This window comes from Magallana gigas, chromosome 9 (assembly GCF_963853765.1).
Source record: "Magallana gigas chromosome 9, xbMagGiga1.1, whole genome shotgun sequence".
NCBI classification, from domain to species: Eukaryota; Metazoa; Mollusca; class Bivalvia; order Ostreida; family Ostreidae; genus Magallana; species Magallana gigas.
Window position 1 is genome coordinate 26,240,756 of NC_088861.1, and position 20,557 is coordinate 26,261,312.

The following is a 20,557-nucleotide window of genomic DNA, read 5'->3' on the forward strand; positions in this document are numbered from 1 at the left end:
TTTTTAATTCATTTTCCTAAAATACTCATACATAGAAAGGATTTTGCAGGTCTCTTAGATTTTCGCATCTTTTAATACCTGTACGAGTTGACATATTTTAAGTGAAAAGAGACCCGAACGGCCAAATGAAAAAACATAAACAAACGTGAAGTGAACGAACCAAATATAATTTAAAATTTTCAAGGTATTTAAACAAGGTGAGGAATATTCTGTTTGGCATTCGATAACGTGAATACACCATTTTCGTTAATGTAAAATAGAATTGACTTATACATGTGTGTAAGTTTACTCCGGGAGACCGGATTAACTATGGTTTAAAATTTCGAATTTTCTCTTACTACATAAGAAAAACGTACATTGATCGTTTTGTTTCAAGTGTGTGAACACATTGAGTTATAGCAAAGGCTGTTGAACAGGAAGGGAAGGTAAAAACTGTTTAGAATTCACTTCAACAGTTCATTACCATGATTAATCAGCTGTGTTTGTCCATTTTATTTTTTTGTTGGAAGGCCTTTATAAATTTAAGATTGTATTGTATAAATTTAAGATTGTACTGACATGTCTGCGAACACTACATCCTTTCAATTTTTTATAAATTTAATTGTAACCAAAAGTATTGTCAGAGCAGAGACTGTATCGCAATTTGGGAATATGATATTTTTAATACTTTTTACTGTTCTTCAGTCAGGATAGAGACATAAATGTTATTTATGTCTCTGGTCAGGATCTAAAAAAAATTCAGGTACCCAGTAGTCATAAAATTGTCTTGGTTTTCATTGCAGATGGCAGAGGAGGAGGAAGAACTGTCTTTTGAGGAACAGCTTAAACTGGAAGAGTTGGAGAGAAGAAAGAGAGATGGAACCCTAACAAAGAAGGACCCTGATGGCACAGTTTACGAATGGGATGATGACAAGAAGGCATGGTTTCCAAAGGTTTGTACAACAATGAAAAATAAAGAAATGTTTTTTTCATGAATCATACAACAGTTTTTAAAAGTGTACAATCAATCACTTAAATTCCAGAAAAAAGTGAAAATGTCATAATACATCTATAATGACAACCACGCAGAAAGAATGAATTTGGGGGAAAATTAACGTAATTGAAGCTACTTTTTTGCATAAAGAAAAAGCACGAGGACAGTTTGAGTAGAACTTAACTGATGAATAAAATATAATGTTTGACTCTCAATTCTTAAACAATCCTTGGCTTTTAAAGATTGAAACTACAGAAATGCTTGAAATATCAAAAGCATTGACCTGTTTGGCTTTTTGTATTTCAGATTGATGAGGATTTCATAGCCCAGTATCAGATGAATTACGGAGCAGGCAGTGAACAGGCTAGTGGGACGGACGAACGGAATCAGAATAACAAAGAACACTGGGATGCCTACCATACACAGCAAGGGGAGGAGGGTGGGGCTAAATACGTGGAGGGGATGGACATCAACAGTGAGGAATACTACAACTGGTACTACAAGAATTACTATGCCCAGAACCACCCCCAGGATCAGCCACCACAGGGTGAACAGCAGGGCAATGATGAGGGCCAAGAAGAGGGTGAGGGCAAGGAGGAGGGCGGAAAAAAGGGCAAAAAGAGAAAAGTCAGCAAGTTCCTAGCACAGAAACCAGTGGAAGGTACGCATGTACTGAATTTCATTGTAGAAATTGCACTCTTGTTTAAACCACTGGTGTCGGTAAGTTACTGTCACATTAACTTTAAATTCTATTATACATGTAGACCTGAGAATTGTTTGGCATCGTAACAGTTGTTTTTTTTTCTTAATAAATTCAAATATACCAGTAAACTCATAAAGATTTATGCAAATGGATTATGTAGAGAGAAATTTATATTAAGATACCATTTTTTTTTACATGAGGGGAAAAAAATTCCAGGTATTTTTAAAATTGGCATTTTGGTATAGGAGCAATTAATGTTTAATTAATCAAGCAGAATACCAGCTAGGGAAATGAAAAGCATGGCTGTATGTTGTTGCTAGCTAGGATGAATATGGTAAAAAAGAATCAATTTTAATGATTTTCATATTCATCAATATAAATCACCTGTAATACGTTGACTGATGTTATTTAATCTTTGTCATCTTTAGGGAAAATATCTGTTATTTCATTGTTGTGAATGTTGCATCTAGGTCTCATATGTGCAATATGAACGACAGCTGTTGAATTTATCACTTAATTTTGATCAGTTGTGTATTGATATGAAAGGAAATACTCCATTATTCGACCCACTTTTCAACAACTAAGCTGAAACATGAAGCCTTTATATCTAAGATATCATACATGTACACATGGTACATGGGTTTTGTGAATATTATTAAAAAGAAACGCAAATTTTAAAAAAAACACACACATTTAAAGTCATTTACAAATACAAGAATATTCTTGATAAAAATACATGTAGGAAAAAAGTAAACCTTAACAAACATATTGATATATACAATCATCCATACATATTTAATTACATTTTTTGATCACTGACCTATACCATGCAGTTTGTACTGAGTACTGTTGGGGTTTTTTCACATTGTACATCATTGTAAGTCAAAAGGAACAATCCACTTCTCTTTTTTTTTCATGCTTGAAGATAGACCATGAATTGAGTTTAGAGAAAAAATGCCAATCTGTCATTATAATTCTATTCAGGTTATAGAATAAATAATACTAAAAGCCAATATTGATCAAATTGAATCTCTTTCAGTCCCAAAATGGTTCGACATAGATGAAGAAAAAAACACCAATGTGTACGTGAGTGGCCTCCCTTTGGACATCACAGATGAGGAGTTCAAGGAACTCATGAACAAGTGCGGCATGATCATGTTCGATCCTCAGCTCAAAGCTCTGAAACTCAAGTTATACAGGGACGAGAATGGGGAGCCAAAAGGGGATGGCAGATGTTGTTATATCAAGGTATGATTACCGTATATAATAAGGCCTAAAAAAAGGTTGTGTGTTTAGGGTAACCCGACCTAACCTACAAAAATGCCCCGATCCTACCATTTTTAGATGTCTGTTTTTATCCGATTGTGAATTTTATAGTATTTCTATTAAATAATCAGTTTTTAAATATGACACAAACAAACATTCTCAGGATTCATGCAGAAAAATTACGATAAAATTAAAAAAAAAAAAAAAACACCTAGTAATACCTAACCTAATTTTTTCATCAGTGTTACCCTAAACACACAATTTTTTTTATAGGCCTAGATAATGTATGATGAGATATTTTTTTCATTTAATTAAACTCGTAAAAGAATTCAACCCATTTTTATTTTGGGCTAAGAAGTTGTGTATTAAGAGATATAGAAATTACTAATTTTGATCAGAGCCAAGCGTTTATTTTGAATTTCCTTAATAAGACTGAGGCCATATACATTTATTATGAAAATGTTAAAGGGGGGGGGGGATAAAAATGGTAAAAATAATTAATGTATATTAATATTATTCATTTAACTGTAAACAAGGAGAAAAAAGTCAGTGGGTGAAATAAGATTAAGAACATGATAATCAACTTCAGTTACATTTGATGTAACAGTTGATTTAATTTTGTTGGTATATTTTTAAAAAAAATTCTGATCAGCTTTTGTACTGAAAACCAACTTTTATTCTTATTTTTGGGGATAAACTGGTTTTTGGCAACTAATTTTCGTGTTTGTGATCAAGCCTCTATCTAAACCTGTGTTCTTATTATAGCCATACGACAGTGTCTGGTTTGTGGTGAGAAATATTGGCAATGAAGAGGGTCTTACGAAATTAGGCAAATATTCTTGCATGCTTACCTAATAGAAGTTATTTTTTGGTTTACAGTATTGGATCATCTGGTATACAAATGTATTATACATGTTTTCCTTGTCAATGAAGAGATAAAATGAGAATCAATTGTACTTGTTCAGTTTCAAGATCTGCTGGTCAGAAGTTTGATACTTTATCCTGTAATTATAAGCTACTAACTAAGTTAGAAATAATAAAAGTGCAAATCAAATCATTAGTTAATAATATTACTTTCAGAACAAACATACATTGAGAGTATTTAAAACAATATTGCACAAGATATTAAATTTCTTCCAGGAAAATATGTACATTTGTCAGAGTTATCTATCTTTACAAGTTGTTCTTATCAGTGATAACTTTTTGTGTTTTTTGTTTACAGGTTGAATCTGTTGAGCTGGCATTGAAGATTCTGGATGGTTACGAGGTGAGAGGTAACAAAATCCATGTGGAACGTGCCAAATTTACAATGAAAGGGAACTTTGACCCCAGCAAAAAACGAAAGAAGCTCACAAACAAAGAGAAAAAGAGACTGAAAGAGAAACAGCAGAAGTAAGAAATGAATACATGTATATTTGTACAATTATACTTGTATATTTATATCTGACCTTTTCATTTAATTTTAGAATGAATTAATATGAAAAATGATAAAAAAAAAATAAAAAAATCTGGAATTCCTCATAATAATCATTTTGAAGATTTAACAAAAAAATTTAAGTCATTTAAATTTTCTGTTTTATTGTCTACAATATTCAGAAATATTAATCTTAAAAAGATAAACGAATTTTGAAGTTTGTTGACTTTTCAAACAAATCTCCCACATAATAAATAGCAGCATATATACATGAATATTTACACACAGGGGCCAAGCCCGTTTTAACATTATTTTCAATGTAACCATAAATCTTTATTTCTTGTACATAATATATTACAATGCCATACAATGCCAGTTAACATTTATAACAGTTATAGTACATTTAGTGAAATACAAATAAATCATTAGTTTTAATTTATAATTAGAATTAGGATGGATAAGAAAACTATGCAAATAATTTTAAAATTTAATAATTTTAAAAACTTCGATAAATCTACCACACTTTTGTATAAATGTATGAACTTCTTTAAATATTTTTATATTTTCATCATAAGATAAAGTTTTGTCACCCCAAAGTAACAAATGTACCCTTGTAGATCCCTCACTATATGGGGATTTTCTGTAATTTAACCTACTATGCAGCTGTCAAATTTTTAAAACCTATACTTGTAGCTATCTCATACTTTCAGTCCGGATTTCTTGCACTGTTTTGTTGCTGTACATGTGCAAGTAGATGTTTAAGTATTTTAAAAATGTACTATCATGTATTAAGAGTTGAGTTTTACTCCATGAAAGTATACATTCTATTCCTATTTTGATGAATGAGTTTGTCCAATAGCTGTTACATTTCAATTTTCCAGACCGCTTTTAATTATAAAGACCCCCCCCCCCCCCCAAAAAAAAAAAAAAAAAAAATTCAAAGCAGTAAATATATTTTTGTTTGGATATCTCTTGAATGCATCTTGATGCATTGAGTACAAATTTTCATAAGAAATGTTTTTCCATTCAATTTTTAGACTAGTCTAAGATTAAAGGTTCAAATAGAATATACATCTGACATGGTAGCTCTTACATGTGAAAAAAAAGTGTAAATGTATTCATAAAAAAAGCAAACTGGTGCCAAAAAAAATTAGATTTTGGCTTCCTCCCATCTTTTTCTGTGTTTTGAAACGACAGAAAATGTTGGGGTTATTGAGTCACTAATCATCTGGGACAAGCGAGTAAACACTGTGTGTGTAAAGTATACATGTATTAGCCAGGTGTGCCTCAAGGTATATTTTTACCAAATGACGATGCAGTTTGGTGCACCAATAAATTTATTAGACAGTGAATTTAAAGTTACGATTCTGCAAATATATATAGATCCAGTGTTCTGTGATGTCATACTTTTTTGTAAAACATTGAATTCTTTAAAATTTGTGCAAGATAGTTTTATTTATTTTATTTGAATATAATCACATGGGTGTAATTAGAAATACTGTTAAGTTTAAGATATTTTCGCAGCTTAATTTTATCCTGAATTTCCATTTTTTATACATTTTATCGATGCTAAGGGGAAATAACTCTTTTTCTGACTTTTTTTTTCAGTTGTATGTCTAAATGCCATAGTTTTTCTTATCCCATCAATTGATTTTAAAATATTTTGTAGTTTTAGTTTTCTGATAAAGTTAACAATAAAATTAAACAAGATAAACAAATTTCTGCCTACAAAATTGTACTTTTAACCAAAAAAAATATGGTTTCTGATGCTAAAATATGCTTTCGTTTATGTTTATCTGGCATCTTTGAAAGTGTGATGACATGTATATTTTTTCTAACAATTGATGAAATTTAAGTCTATTTAGTTGAAATCAGTTCGGTTTTTCAACTTTCATCAGAGAATTTTACGAGTATGGAGTTACCTTAAATGATTCTGCAAAAAAGCACACACAAAAACCCAACCACTTTGTTTAGATTCATCATATAAGTTTAATATGTACTTTTATTGTCGGTGATATATAGAAATTATATATGATGATGAAGAAAACTCAGTTCTTAATGCATAATAAAATATTGTATACTGATAAAACTACATCCTTAAAATATATTTATTTTTGATACACGTGTAAAATATTGACTTCATTGATAAAATAACACCATGAAAAAATGTACTTGTAAAAGCTAAATAATATAAAAGATGATAATGCTTAAAATGCTCATTTTTTTTACTCTGTAAATTTAAATAAAATGTATTAAAAGTTAGTTTTCCACAAAATTGTCGCCACAGGTAAATTACGGAAATATACATGTATAGTGCTTACAAGAAGGAACAATGGAAGCTACAGATTATTTTGCTGCAATGTAACATTATTTTCTTAAGAAATGTAACAAAAGAAAACAATATTCAAAATTTGCTTCTCCGAAATAAATCAAAGTTTTAAGCACGTACATTTATATTATAAAAAATGTTCCTTTATTCGATGGTATGGAATAACTAATAATTTTAGAGTATCGTACTATATGAGATTATTAATTAAGACTATATACTATTAGGATTCATTGTCATCTTTATACAATTTTCTCTGTTCGACAGACTGTTTGACTGGCGGCCAGAACGTCCCGTGGGGGCCAGGCAGAAATGTGAGAAAGTGGTCATCTTGAAAAACATGTTCACCCCCTCCGAATTCGATGTAAGTATTTATTATTTATTAATTTTTTTTAAAATACATTTTAACATTTTAACCAACCAGTTGGATGTTCATAGTTTTTTTTATTTTTACATCTCCACAAAGTATGATTCCAATTATTTCTTACAAAAATTGTTCATAGTTCCTTACATAGTGACAGGGCTGAAATTTACACGACCCAGTTCTAACCAGTTTCTCGATCGGTCGAAACCTTCAGCAACCCAAGAAAAATCACGCACGGACTTCACGAAATAATCATATGATATTAAACTCAGTTCCCAAATAAGACGACTGTACTAGATTTTACACATTCTTTAATTAAGATCAGTTCATTAGGTTTTTTTTAAAGAAGGAATTTAGTTTAAACAATAAAATGTTTTCCTTGATGATCAATGCGGGTTATGGTTAAATTAGCAATGCAGAAAAAACTATCATAACTCGGGTTATGAATATTTTTGCTGCCGTGTCGCTATCTTTATTTCCCGCATGAATCATTTTATTGGGAGTTGATTTTAATCAACTCTCCTATGCAGTTACTCTTGCATACCGAAAGTGAAACAGTGTTTGGACCTAAGCACAAATCATCACCGCTGACAAGACTTAGTTCTTGAAAATAATAGAAAAATTCGATGTAATGTATGCTGGAGCATTGTTTTTCAAGGAAACCTATCAATAAACACTTTGTAAATAGTCTGATTTTATATAATACGAACAATTAGATATTTTTACAGTTTCATGTATTCTTACGCCAGAGTTTAATATATCAACCAGACGCTCGGCTGTCTCCGTAAATCTCCGACAAACAGAGAGGCTCTCTTGCTTGTCGGAGATTAACGGAGACAGCCGAGCGTCTGGTTTAACGTGACTAAGAGTTCGATATCAATATTGCTTGGATCCATAAATATTTTTTTTGCTTTGATTACTAATACATATTTTGAAATATATCTCTCAATATTACACAACATGATTCATATGGGGTTGATTTCTAGAAATTCTTGTGAGAAAAGTAAAAATTCATATTATAAAAAAGTGCGTATTTTAAATACAGACTAGAAACTAATTGCCGTGCAAGATAAGTTGATTTTAAAATAAATGATAATCGATAAAATTAACTCCCGTCAGTACTTCAGTACTTTGATTGATTAACTAAGACCTTCTGGAAAAGGAGAACTTTGAGTATGAAAAGAATAGAAAAATTTTCAAAATTAATTCAAAATTAATCAAATACATGTAGTTTAGGTTTTTCTTTTTTTTTTCAAAATAAAAGTTTATGGCTAGAAGCAATTGAATTAACATGCAAAATAATTTTTTGTTATGAGGTTCACAATGAATTGGAAATATATTTTTTTTAAATTGTCATTATAAATTCGACATGGTGAAAGAATTTTCTGTTTAGCTAACAATATTTGTCTCCGGAGAAGCTTAAGGTACATTCCGCAACCTTGAACTGAAACTCGAGACGCATGTTTGCAAAAGCTCAGGAAAAAAAAGTAATGTCGTTGCTTAATTATGACAGCAAAATTAGATTTAGGACCGAGTTTAATATACATAATGTTTTCATTCAAAGTCCATGTCAAAAACCGACAGACGCGAAGTCAAAACATCGACAAAAATGCCTCAGGTATTAGAATAATGTCGCTCGCAGTCACTTTCCATTTTCTTTGTTAGTATTAAAGTTAGCGCAGGCTCTCACAAAGTAGATTTATGTAATAAAACCATCATTGAGGAATTCTGAACTCCCTTGCAAGCCGTATAACGTTAGCCCTCCGCCATCTCAGAAATGTCCTAAACGCATTCCGCGAATGACGTCGTGTATTTTGAACATGTGTCACTACCCAAAATTCAATGCACCGCCGACCCAACTCGCTTCAGAACAAATTACGGCGGTGCTCAAAAGATGTAATTCAATTATTTTATTAATGCGTATGCAGACACCACGTGACTGGGATGCACGAACGCTGTTTACGCCTGGAGCACGCGCGCAGACGAAAGGAATTCGTGAAAACATTTTGATGTCACGCCTTGTCACTACCTGCTAAGGCTTCTATACCTGCAAAATCAAAATGGCGAAATCTTAAAAAAAAAAATATTACCATAGTTAATAAGCAATTTTTTCTCTCTTTTTTTGTGGGAGGGTTTGTTAATTTTGATAATTTACCTGCAAAATCAAAATGGCGAAATCTTTAAAAAAAAAAATTTTTTTTTTTTTTTTGGGGGGGGGTCCTTAATGGGATTCCTTTCTATTATCCATAAACAATTCTTACCGTCGTTTAGAAGTCTTTTAATTATTTAGTATATATGCAAGAAAAATGCTTACGTTTTCATTTACAGAGTTGTACCTTTGATTAAGATATCGATTTTCAAGAAATTGATTTTATTTTTCAGGAAGATCCAATGCTGATCAACGAACTTCGTGATGACGTCAGAGAAGAGAGCTCCAAGTTTGGCGAAGTCAAGAATGTCAAATTATACGATGTAGGTGTCAATTTTTGCGTTTGAAGATTAATTAGACCATTTTTAATAACCATTTATCATTTCTATGGTGTTAAGGGTTCAAAACGTATGTTTAATGCTGTCATTGTATTTTTAGAACCACCCAGAAGGAGTGATTTCCGTCTCGTTCAAAGAGCCGGAGATGGCGGATGCTTGCATAGAAGCCATGAACAACCGCTGGTTCGCTAAACGCCGGATCAGCGCGGAATCCTGGGACGGAAAGACAAAGTACGAAATCCAGGAATCGGAGGCGGAGCGGAACGAACGATTGAAGAAGTGGGAGCAGTTCCTAGAGGACGAGAAAGAGAGAAAGACGGAGAGGGAAGGAGAACCATCGTCGGCCGAAGCTAGCGGGGCGGCGGCCAGCGCGTGTGATATAGAGACAAGTATGGCGTCGCCGTCCGTCTGCCAGAGCGAGAAGCAGACGACACCGGGTGCAATGGATACGACGTCAGGGGCGGAAGGGGATTCGTAGTTTAGTAAATTACATGTTGGGAACATACCTCAATAAAACATCTCTCATTCTTATGTACGCAACATGGCTTTTTTTCGTTCTTTTAATTTTCTCCTTGTAATGTCATTTTGACGCTTTATAAAATCATTAAATAAATAAATTAGGGGACTTGTAATTTTTATGCCCCCATCGAAGAAGCGTGGGCATATTGCTTTGCTGTCTGTCGGTCGGTCGGTCCACTAACAGTTTCAGTTCATTTTCTTCGCAGAGGTTGTACATACTGAAATAAAATTTGGTCATATAGGTTTATCATAAGAATATCTAGATCAAGTTATTTTCTGATTACGATCGAGCAATTTTTGACAGAGTTATGCCCCTTGGACATAGAAAAAATTCAATTCGCAGTTTTCGTTCATTATTTCTGCAAAGGTTGAACAAATTAATTACTGATGTATCATGATGAACCAAGTGATGTAAAAGATTTGTGCAACCTCTAATTCTAAAACTTTTTAGTTTAGACACTTCATACCTGATAGGTTGCTGCATTTCAGACAGTACCTGTACATGACCCCTACTAGTATTCATTTTATGTTCAAAAGGTCAATTCCATTTCCAACCATACTGCCCATAATCTATAGTTCCCATTTTTCATTAAACCCACCCTGTATAAGTGTTAATACATGGGTAATTCATTACTAAAATATATGAGCGCATTTTCATTAATAATTGTATTTCATTCAGAATTATTTTCATCAAGATGTACGTGTATGAAATGTATCTCTATGCATTGTTGTTTATGATATAGCATAAAAATCTATTACGTATTTGAACACTTGGCACATCTCTCTCTCTCTCTCTCTCTCTCTCTCTCTCTCTCTCTCTCTCACTCTCTCTCTCTCTCTCATGAACGCCCTCGATACTCATCTACAATCACAATGATATTTATCACTTTAGACAATTTGTAAATATTGAATAACAGTAACTTGGACTCGCATATGTCGTCTGTCAGACAGACAACGAAAAACGGAAGGAAAAAAAAAACAAGGAACGAAAGAAAGCGAGCAGCCTGCTCCGATCTGTCAATCACGTCCTCCATGCTTGCCTTTATCAATGACATGTGTAGAGTATTAGATACACCGTGTTACCAAGCTAGCTGTATTATTTTTACCTCCCCGCCGTGGTGTGAAGTACGGGACTTATCGGAGATGATTACATTGATATAGAGGCGTCCCGCAGGGAGAAGCGCTTGATCGGGATCTCTCTTGACATTCCATCCGAATCGCAGTGTCAACGTGCATTTTACGACAGATTGTATTATGATGTGTCTATAACAAAGTCTTTCTTACGATAATTCATTCAAACGTTTTCCACCGCTCTAGTTACACACATATTGGATGCATATGTACATGCATGTATGTAAACTAGAAACTGTACAAACCGTTATCTAATGCAATATATTTACGCATGCAAAGTTCGTTGTGATAGGGTTCCGGAGGGATGAAAGGAGGACACTGCGAATTATGGGGTTTCACATTTTTTTTATCATTATTGTTGAAATTCACACACAAAAATGATGCTTTGAATGAATTTCAATCGCAAAAATGATTTGGCCACAAAACATGCGTCTAGGTATTCTGGCGATATATCCTGCGAAAAATGCGATTGTTTTGAACAACTTGAGAAAAATTAGTTCCAATCTAGAACAACAAAGCCCGTGTCATATTATCAGGGCCTTAATCTTTTAGGATTACCTACAAGGGGGAAACCGGAGTTTAATTTATTATATACAATTTTGTTGTTGAAAAAAAAAGAAAGAAATGGGCTGGCAAAGGCAACGGATTTGACAAATTACGCGAAGGAAACCCAAACAGCGCGGGATAAGGATCTCGGTCTAATTATCTTTGCCCACACTATTGGTAACAGTAAACGTTATAGATAATTAGAGACAAGTCAGCCTACCGCTCATCCGAATGAAGGATGGAGTAGAAGCCATGACAGCTGCAGAAATACGGAGCGCGCGGAGGATAATCCCGGCTAAATCTAACGTTTGTTTGCATGTATTAAAGACTTTGTTTTGTCACGTGCTAACAGCTAAACCTACTCACTTTTATTTTTCATTCAAGTATATCCGTTTTCCTAAATTTTTGTTTTTATCCTGCTAAATGATAAATGTGTGCAGTCGTCCAATAATTGCCTAGATTCGTCTCAATGGTGTAGGAAAATTGGATTTATATAAGTAATTGGAACAACAAATACATGTGTAAATATAGATTTGACATTTTTAATGCATTTCGTACATGTATATACACATGTAACAACTTTATCATAATATATATTGCAGATCATATATCAATCTTTGTAAATACACATGAGAAAAATATATACAATTCACGAATCGAACATGAAGACAAAAAGAAAAATGAAAATGTATGCGATAAAAAAAAATCTAAGATTTAAACTTCGATGAAGAGAGCCATGTACAATAGTTCAGAGCACTACAGAGATCAGCCACCGGTTTATAAGGGTCCGATTTGGTCGGAATTCTCGACACACATTAATCAAGTTTGGAAAAACTTGAACCAATTTATCGTGCTCATTGATAATGGCAGAAGCTATGTACGACGTGAAGAAATGCAGGTCGATTTGCTGTCATAAATCACTTTCTGATGAGAGACTTGTTTCACAGTCTCCTTTTGGGGTTGTTATTGTTGTTGCAGCTAATGTTGTTTGTTGTCTTATTGTTGTGGGTTTTTTGCTTGTTGGAGGGGCTGTGATGTCACCAACACAACTCTCGCCTTGCGGACTGAAGCTGGTACTCAAGACCTGTGAAGTAGAGAGACAGTGATAATCGTAATAGAATCAGGTGAACGGATTATGCCGCCCCCCTTCCCCTCTCCCACAAAGAGAAAAAAAATATCAACTGAAAAAAAGATGGATATATTCACATATAAGAGATATATATCAAGAATAATGATTTAGAAGCTAAGTTTTACCAACATTTTAATTTGAATTTAATGATAATTGGCGCCCCGGCGAAGCCAAGGCTTCGTTTCACAAAAAAACCATATCAAAAAATGCAAAATTGTTCATACTTTAACAAAATTTCAATTCAATGCTAAATACCCTTCTAAGATTGAAATGTATAGATGGGATGTGATGGAGGGAGATGTACATGTATATACTTTTCCATCAAAGAACATTGAGAACGACTTAAATATATTTAGTATTTGAATACATCTTTTGTAAAACGCAGTGCTCTTTTGCTAATTGGTCATTTTATTCACAAGTGATTGGAGAATTTAAGAATCACATAATCTTTTACCGAGGCTATATTTTTGGTATAAAACCGTTAATCTTATGTACATTAACTTTAAACTAATAACAGCACTTCTTTTATTTGACATTGATGAAAAAAATATTATTATCTAAACATTTTTAAATTATTACATAAATATGTACTTGCATATTTTGAATAAAATTGTGCGTGTATATTTTATAATGTAAACTAGTTACAGTATACTGTTAATGTGGTTTTATATTTTTCGCCCTTAAATGTTGTCGTAAAAGTAATTAATATTTATGGAACATTTTGCCCGAGTTTAAAAATAGCCATGCATATAACAATTTTCAGCATATAGATGTTTAACTCGGCATCTCTTGAATTCGCTTACTGAGATGAATTGGGGTGAAAATAAAACGGCACCGAAATATTCCACACAAACACTATGTTTTACTGTTAAAATTTCTTGAACAATTTCAACAAAATATTTTCATACGAATAATTTATGGTAAACTTATAATATATTACATGTAGATTAGATTCATTATTTTGGTGAGGAAATATTACATATTGACATGTAAAAAACGAAATAAAATAATTGATTTATGCCAAATAAATAACTGGAAGCAGAAAAACCCGATCAATACATACAAAAGCTTCTATTGGTATATATTTGAAATAATTAATTCGTAAGAACAATGACTTTAATATAATTATACAAACAAACATATATCTTTATCTGTTTGAAAATAAAGACCAATTTTTTAAAAATGATTTTATACCTGTTACTGGCGGTTCCACATTTCCTTTGCCCGTGAAATCCATCCCTAACCGGGACAATCCGTAATAACTACTTGACCCCGCTAGGGATTCCATGTTTTTTGCAAAGTCATATTTAGATTGTCTTGAGTCGTAACTTCCTGGAAACATCAACGATTGATAGGTGGATCCGAATTTCCCAGGGGCATCGAACGAGGAGTAGGGGAGCGACCCCCCGAGGTCGGCATGACTGTGGGGTGGGAGTCTGTAGGGCCAGTTATTTTGGAGTGAGTACCATGAGGACGGGAAGTATGGGTCACGTGAGTAGTCAAAGTTACTTCCGGTCGCAAGTTGCGGCGGTTTATACGCACTGTTCCAAAATGAAGGGGGTAATTTCCTATGGCACATCAATGGTTTTTCTGAACAGAAGAAAAGAAAAATATAAAAATCAAACACTTTTTATATGAAATAAAAATTGAAAGATATTCCGTGCGAGTCAACGCCTTCTATATAGATTTGAATGATATGCATAGAATTAAAGCTTACCCGTAGGTTGGTATATTAAAGAAGAGAAAAAATTTTTGGAATATATTGCGAAAGGTCTGTAGGTTGCAAAGTTTCTTAGTGGGAACATTGCATGCACTTTGTATGGGTTATCAATAGAACCCAACCTTTAGCCCCAAAATCTTTCTACATTGTAGTTTTTCCCGCAATCTAAGGTGTTTTAACGACAAAGGCCTAGGCTGTTATGAAAAATTGACGTTTGGAGATCGTTATTCTGTGTTGTGTATATTATCTCAATTTGAATTAAAAGTTACATGTTATGTGAATAATTACTATAAGAAGTTCAGTTGTGTTGTAATTTCTAAAAACTTACTGGATAGTAGTAAATTCAAAATTTACAACATGTTGTAATTTAATAATTTTAATCTACTGCTACATGTATCTGATAGTTAAAATGTACAACTTGATTGTACATTTACCCGTAGATACATACTATCATCTTATGAATTCTACTTATTTCTTGTCCAGTTTCTAAGTTTGAAATGACGAAAGTCTAAATTGCCACAGAATATCAGTAAAATTGATAGTCACAAGTATAAATACATATGAACTTAGGGTAGGGAATATAGAATACGCTTCTAAAGGGTCGGCCATTCCTTTGGTCCTTTTCAGGTAATTTGCAAAATTACATTCAAGTATCAGCGTTCAAGTTAAAGCTCCTTTTGTCCAATTATATGTGTTGTTTTAAACTTTTAATTCAAATAAAAAAATGTCGTATAAATTATAAGACACCAATATGAAATTTCTTTTCCCAATGTTATTTCCTCAAATCGCGGAAACTATAATTACACTTAACCTGTATTTACATGAAGTCATAGAAATATCAGTTGAACTCTTTATTATAAGAGTTTATTTCGTTAGCGAAGAAGTAACGTATTCATTTTCAGTTTTAAAAAGTTTCTCATCGTTTTAAAATGTTTCTCATCGTGCAAAACTTAAAAAATTCAAATTATACAAGTAACATCAGTATTGATACTATTATTTATTATATAGACAATTTTCGTATTTCAGACCTAAATCGTCTGCGTACATTTATGTACACTTTTTTAGAATAAAGAAGGAACTGACAATTAAATATTCAAATACTTTAGCTTGTGTGACTGAGAAATACAATGTACAATCTTTTGCGATAGAGGGAGGGATAGAAGGAGAGACTTCTTAAAGAAAGCTCATAAATTCAATTTATTTAGAAATGTCGGCTTATTATGTTTTTAGATAGCCGCGGCCGGAATAAATGATTCCTTCTGAGTAATTCTGAAGCTTAGTTGACAGATCGAGTGAGCATTCGATTGATCATACTAACAAACAAAACTTCTGGCTATTAACTACAGACATCGTTAATTTTGAAATCCGTGGAAAATAAGTAGGAACAGCTGCCGCGCGACGACAATTTATGTTTCTGAACGGTCGTCTGCATGCAGAAGAAATGTCAAATCGAGGCTGGGTACATTTTGAAGTAATACGAAAAATTATCGAACAAAACTGGATATTAATAATCAAGTTAATGAGAAATAATTTTCTAAATCTTGTCTTAATCATTTTTCTGAGACAGTAACATGGGATTAATATTTTATTTAATCTAAGAGCGAATCGAAAGAATCAAAATTAGTACAATAGTTTATATGTTGCAAGTAACTTAATTTGAAAATCATGTTATTCATTTTTTGAGAAAATATATATGAACTAATGTATTTTTAACAGATTATTTAAAGGCGTGAAAGTTTTATTTCTTAATCATTTGTTAAAGTTTCTCATAATTGTTTTTGCAGCGCCTAGATGCCCCACTGCTTTTTAAAAGGGAGAGGTTTCAATTCGCAAAATGGTTAAATACATGTTTTATGTGTTAGCAATTTTCCGCAAGGTTGAATTTCTGATGCAGGATAAATGTTTTGGCACATTGGTTCAGATATCATTACCGACAAGCAAAAACCGAGCTGTAAACTTAACGCTTTTCTTTATTTTCAAAAAAATATCCTTTCTTCGTCTCGCAAATTAATAGAAAATTAAGTTTTTTGTAGAATGGTTTTTGTAAAAAATAATAATAATAAAGAGAACAGGATCATTTGTAAAGTTTCAGATTCACATAAATATTTAACAAATGTACAGTCATGTAATAATTATTTGAAATGGGTACTTGCCTGCTTTGGATTTGATGGAAAACGACGAACTGCTAAAATTTCGATCCAGATTAAAACTGCTAGGTTGGCTCAACGCACGTGTAAAATGTTCATCCACAACTGTGGCCGTGTCCCCAGAGAAATAACTCAGTAAGACACAGTTTGGGTTCAGGTACTGTGAGGACTTGGGCTGAGACTCGGGGTCTATCTCCCCTCCCTCCAAAGCATCGTGTCTCTCACCCACGGGACACGGAAGTAAGGAACTGTGAGGGTAAGCTCCGCCGGGGGGTATATGGTGGTGATCCGTTGTCAGCCCAGAGGAACCAAACTTCTGAAAAAAGGAAAATAAAAATAAATCAAATTAACTTCTTTGAATTTTTTGTTTTGTTTTCAAAGTCAAAGACGAACTTTTGAAGAACTTTTTTTTTGGATTCAAAATGATATTTAGATAAAAGTATAGTTAAACAAAATATCCTTGAAAATATTTTAAGAGTCAGTTGTCGAATTCCTATAACGTATTGTTTTAATTTATCCATCCTTTTGAATTAAAATTTTTAAAGAGTTCTTTCTCGAAAAAAGACATCCTTTAGAATGAAGATCAACCCGAGTGGCAAACTATTTTTCCTAGTCCAGAAAATACCGTTCTGTACCGAAACATCGGTAGATGCTTGTGGTATGTTTGCTTTCCTCTCTCTGGTATGTATGCCGGAAAATTCCAACATATTTCTCGGATTCTAGATAAATACACATCCGTCCGTCGCAATTCCAGTTCTTGTTTTTCTTAAGATTATTAGTTTTTTTTAAAATTTAAATTTGTTTTTTCTTTAAAAAACACAATTGTTGCTACTACTCACCGCAAAATCGCCGGACGGTGTTTTATGCGGGAAATACGGGTTATAGAATTGATACATCGTATCGCAGGATGTCATAATGCAATGCTCAAAGGTAGATCGCGCGAGATGGCATTCTCAGGAGGCGATTTTTACCATCTTTTTGACATTCCTCGTGTTTTTCTCTGGAGTATTTGGAGGTAATAGAATGGTTTTGCTATCTTTCATGGTTGTTGAAACACGAGCCGATTAAACTACGTCATACCCACGCGCCGTGGGCACGCCCACTTTTGCACTGCGAGGGAAGAGACAATCGTTGATTCAACCAATCAGAACCGTCCATTTTATTGTACTCACACGCGGAATGAGATGACCGATGATAAAAGTTCTCATCACCTCATACAAACTGTGCTCACTTTATGGAAAATGGTCCAGAAACCGATTATAATCTTGCTAACAGATGTGGATATGAATTTCAAACTCTTGCATGTTATAAAGTCGTTGTTATTTTTAAAGCTACATGTATATTTCGGTTTTATTTCACTTCTTATATTAAATGCTATAAACCGTTCTGTTTAAAATACATGTATTTTCTTCTTTCCGTAAAAAAATATATATTTTTATCTTCTGGACTCGCAGAATGTGATGCAATAACCCTAAATAAGGATATTTTATCCACTTGCTAGAAAATTATATGAATCGCAATGTTTCCAATTTCTCTTATCTGTTTTCTTTGACATTGTTCGAAAACCCAATGTATATGCTTAACAATTTCAGTTAACATCGAAAGTTAAGTTTTTTTTAAAATCTTGATGAAGAATTACTGACTGGATGTTTTTAATAGGACCCTCTGTGTAGTGCATAACGTATGTCAGTCACTAATATTAGTACATTGTACTATAACGTTGCGTCCTATATATGCAAGTCTTATTGATATGTGGTGATCGATTGTGGTGAAAGTGTTTTAAAAATGAAAATCGTACTGGGGGACACAGTATTATTTTTCAAAATAATAGAATTATCTATAAACAAACCTTTCACTGAAAGACGATTTCCTTTAGTTATTTTTTCTAAAACAATTCATCAGTTTTACACCGTAAAATTTAATTAATTTCACATTTTATAAATTTTATTGACAGTATATTTTAACTAAAAGTTTCAACGTAGTTGTATATTTCTTACAGAATTGGTTTAACTACTTGAACATCAAGTATACTATAATTCGGGTTTTTTAAAATCTATTTTGAATTTTAATCTTCCCAACAAGAGAGAGAGAGAGAGAGAGAGAGAGAGAGAGAGAGAGAGAGAGAGAGAGAGAGAGAGAGAGAGAGAGAGAGAGAGAGAGAGAGAGAGAGAGAGAGAGAGAGAGAGAGAGAGAGAGAGAGTATAAATGGTCCTGCGGAATTTGGAACGTTTTAAAATTGGCCTATCTCAAAACAAACATTTACTAAAAATATACAGAATGAAGAAAAATAATTCATTCGATTAGCAAGATTTCCACACAACACATTGGGTCGGAATCTATAGTAAGACATAAAGCACGCGCTATCTCCGATAGACATCTCCCCCCACGGGATTTGAATCGAGAACCCTTTCTCGTGCCATAACTGTCCGTTAATTAACATACCAAATTAACACCTCGGCTTCATTATCGCATCTTGTGCTGATAAATTACATTAATGAAATGGATGACCAAAGCGGAGAGTTCAAATTTTGGCAAATGGCATCATATGGGGTACATTTTTATCTTCGATAGTTATTTACAGGAATTGCTTAGCAAAAACCAAACAACAAAACTCATGAAATCTTTCCCTTTTTTTTGCTCTTAGATTTACAAATAGTCCGCATTTTAGATGTTTTCAAATTTTAAAGTTTATGCATGTACAGTACAGCGCAACATTAATGCTTTACGCAAATATAGTGGCATGCATGCAGGACCAATTCTAGCAAAGTACAATTTCTCGCCACTGCAATAATGAGATGTCACAAGCAAAACTCTGTGGTCGCAACAATTTGTCTCAGGCCCAAATACACCAATATATCTTGAATTGATTTGAACTTATTTGTTGTACAAATATTATGATAATGGGGATTATGGAAAAGTTAAGAAACTTAGACCGCCTCCTCCCAGTCTTTACGGAGAACAAAAATTCAATCAGTAAATTTTGATAATTCAATCCCGCAATATCTTTTCTAACTATAAAGGTGGATTAGTAATCAATAATTGGTAGGGACTTCTAACTCCAAACAAATCAATGTTTACTTCACTTATCAAGTTGCGAAATATTTCAAAATCGGTGCAGTGAAATAACTTGATATTCATTCAATACTTTCTTTTTTATTTGAGGCAGTGAACTATTTTAAAAAATTATGTCAACAACCACCAGCTTTATGTTTTATAATTAATTTTAAATTTGGCAAAACATATTATAAAATGTGTATAATAAAGCGTTATAACTTAAAAAAAAACAAAAAACTATAAGTAGGAAAAAAGAAATTGGCCCTGCTAAATCACTAATCACGGCTCGTACTTCCCGACTCCTGCTCTGATGACTGCAAAACAATACAATCTTTCGACAGAAGCAAAAACCATATCCGCGACCAAACATTGCAAATGCACGGCGAGTGAATTTTCATCGGGCGGGCGGCGCATGTGCATTTCATTAAGAGGTTTTTTTTCCTGTGAAGACTGGGCGATATCGTGAAGCTATCAGTTGTGTTCCTAGATGTTTATCTATTTGGCTACTTGATTACAATTGTTTTCTAGGTTTACAAAAGAAACGGGACCACACTGCGCTATGGCGAAAGAGATGAGGGAGAAAAGAGACATTCATAATTTCTGTTATTGCAAGATACCACCCTCAAGCTCGGGTTACATTATAAGTTGTCCCCTTGTTTTAAAACGCGTAAAATAATCTCTTGGATCAACATTTGGAAGAAACATTTTGGTCGAAAGCTCCCTCTCTTCCTTTATCGTGGCACGATTAGCGAGCATATCCAACAGGTCCTTTCAGAAA

The 20,557-nt window shown here is 33.2% G+C and overlaps 2 protein-coding genes across 7 annotated transcripts; one reads left to right on the top strand and one right to left on the bottom strand.

Annotated features, from left to right (window-relative positions):
• Positions 1–83: 83 nt before the first annotated feature.
• On the top strand, positions 84–10,814 carry LOC105333722 (17S U2 SnRNP complex component HTATSF1). Of its 4 annotated transcripts, none has more exons than XM_011436852.3 (8): positions 84–197; positions 783–932; positions 1,280–1,634; positions 2,716–2,924; positions 4,165–4,334; positions 6,950–7,046; positions 9,429–9,518; positions 9,634–10,814. In XM_011436852.3, the coding sequence occupies exons 2-8, from the start codon at positions 783–785 to the stop codon at positions 10,009–10,011; spliced, it is 1,449 nt and encodes a 482-aa protein (XP_011435154.3). In that variant the 5' UTR covers positions 84–197; the 3' UTR covers positions 10,012–10,814. The 4 variants fall into 4 exon arrangements, with proteins under 4 accessions (XP_011435154.3, XP_011435156.3, XP_065926536.1 ...); XM_011436854.4 differs by having other exon boundaries at positions 84–184; XM_066070464.1 differs by having other exon boundaries at positions 122–228.
• A 1,441-nt stretch (positions 10,815–12,255) lies between these two features.
• On the bottom strand, positions 12,256–17,774 carry LOC105333723 (transcription cofactor vestigial-like protein 2). Of its 3 annotated transcripts, none has more exons than XM_011436855.4 (4): positions 17,565–17,774; positions 16,732–17,041; positions 14,053–14,448; positions 12,256–12,813 (listed from the first exon to the last, which is right to left on the bottom strand). In XM_011436855.4, the coding sequence occupies exons 1-4, from the start codon at positions 17,637–17,639 to the stop codon at positions 12,767–12,769; spliced, it is 828 nt and encodes a 275-aa protein (XP_011435157.3). In that variant the 5' UTR covers positions 17,640–17,774; the 3' UTR covers positions 12,256–12,766. The 3 variants fall into 3 exon arrangements, with proteins under 3 accessions (XP_011435157.3, XP_011435158.3, XP_011435159.3); XM_011436856.4 differs by lacking the exon at positions 17,565–17,774 and adding an exon at positions 17,361–17,447; XM_011436857.4 differs by lacking the exon at positions 17,565–17,774 and adding an exon at positions 17,351–17,383.
• Between the last annotated feature and the right edge of the window lie 2,783 nt (positions 17,775–20,557).

What these genes read in the sequence shown, in the direction of transcription:
- LOC105333722 (XM_011436852.3), top strand. Translation starts at nt 783, where the DNA reads ATGGCAGAGGAGGAGGAAGAACTGTCTTTTGAGGAACAGCTTAAACTG. An exon ending in GCAGATGTTGTTATATCAAG is followed by an intron (nt 2,925 to 4,164) that starts GTATGATTACCG and finishes TTTTGTTTACAG; the next exon opens with GTTGAATCTGTTGAGCTGGC. An exon ending in TCACCCCCTCCGAATTCGAT is followed by an intron (nt 7,047 to 9,428) that starts GTAAGTATTTAT and finishes TTTATTTTTCAG; the next exon opens with GAAGATCCAATGCTGATCAA.
- LOC105333723 (XM_011436855.4), bottom strand. Translation starts at nt 17,639, where the DNA reads ATGACATCCTGCGATACGATGTATCAATTCTATAACCCGTATTTCCCG. An exon ending in CACCGTCCGGCGATTTTGCG is followed by an intron (nt 17,042 to 17,564) that starts GTGAGTAGTAGC and finishes TCCTTTTTTCAG; the next exon opens with AAGTTTGGTTCCTCTGGGCT. An exon ending in TTCCATCAAATCCAAAGCAG is followed by an intron (nt 14,449 to 16,731) that starts GCAAGTACCCAT and finishes TCTTCTGTTCAG; the next exon opens with AAAAACCATTGATGTGCCAT.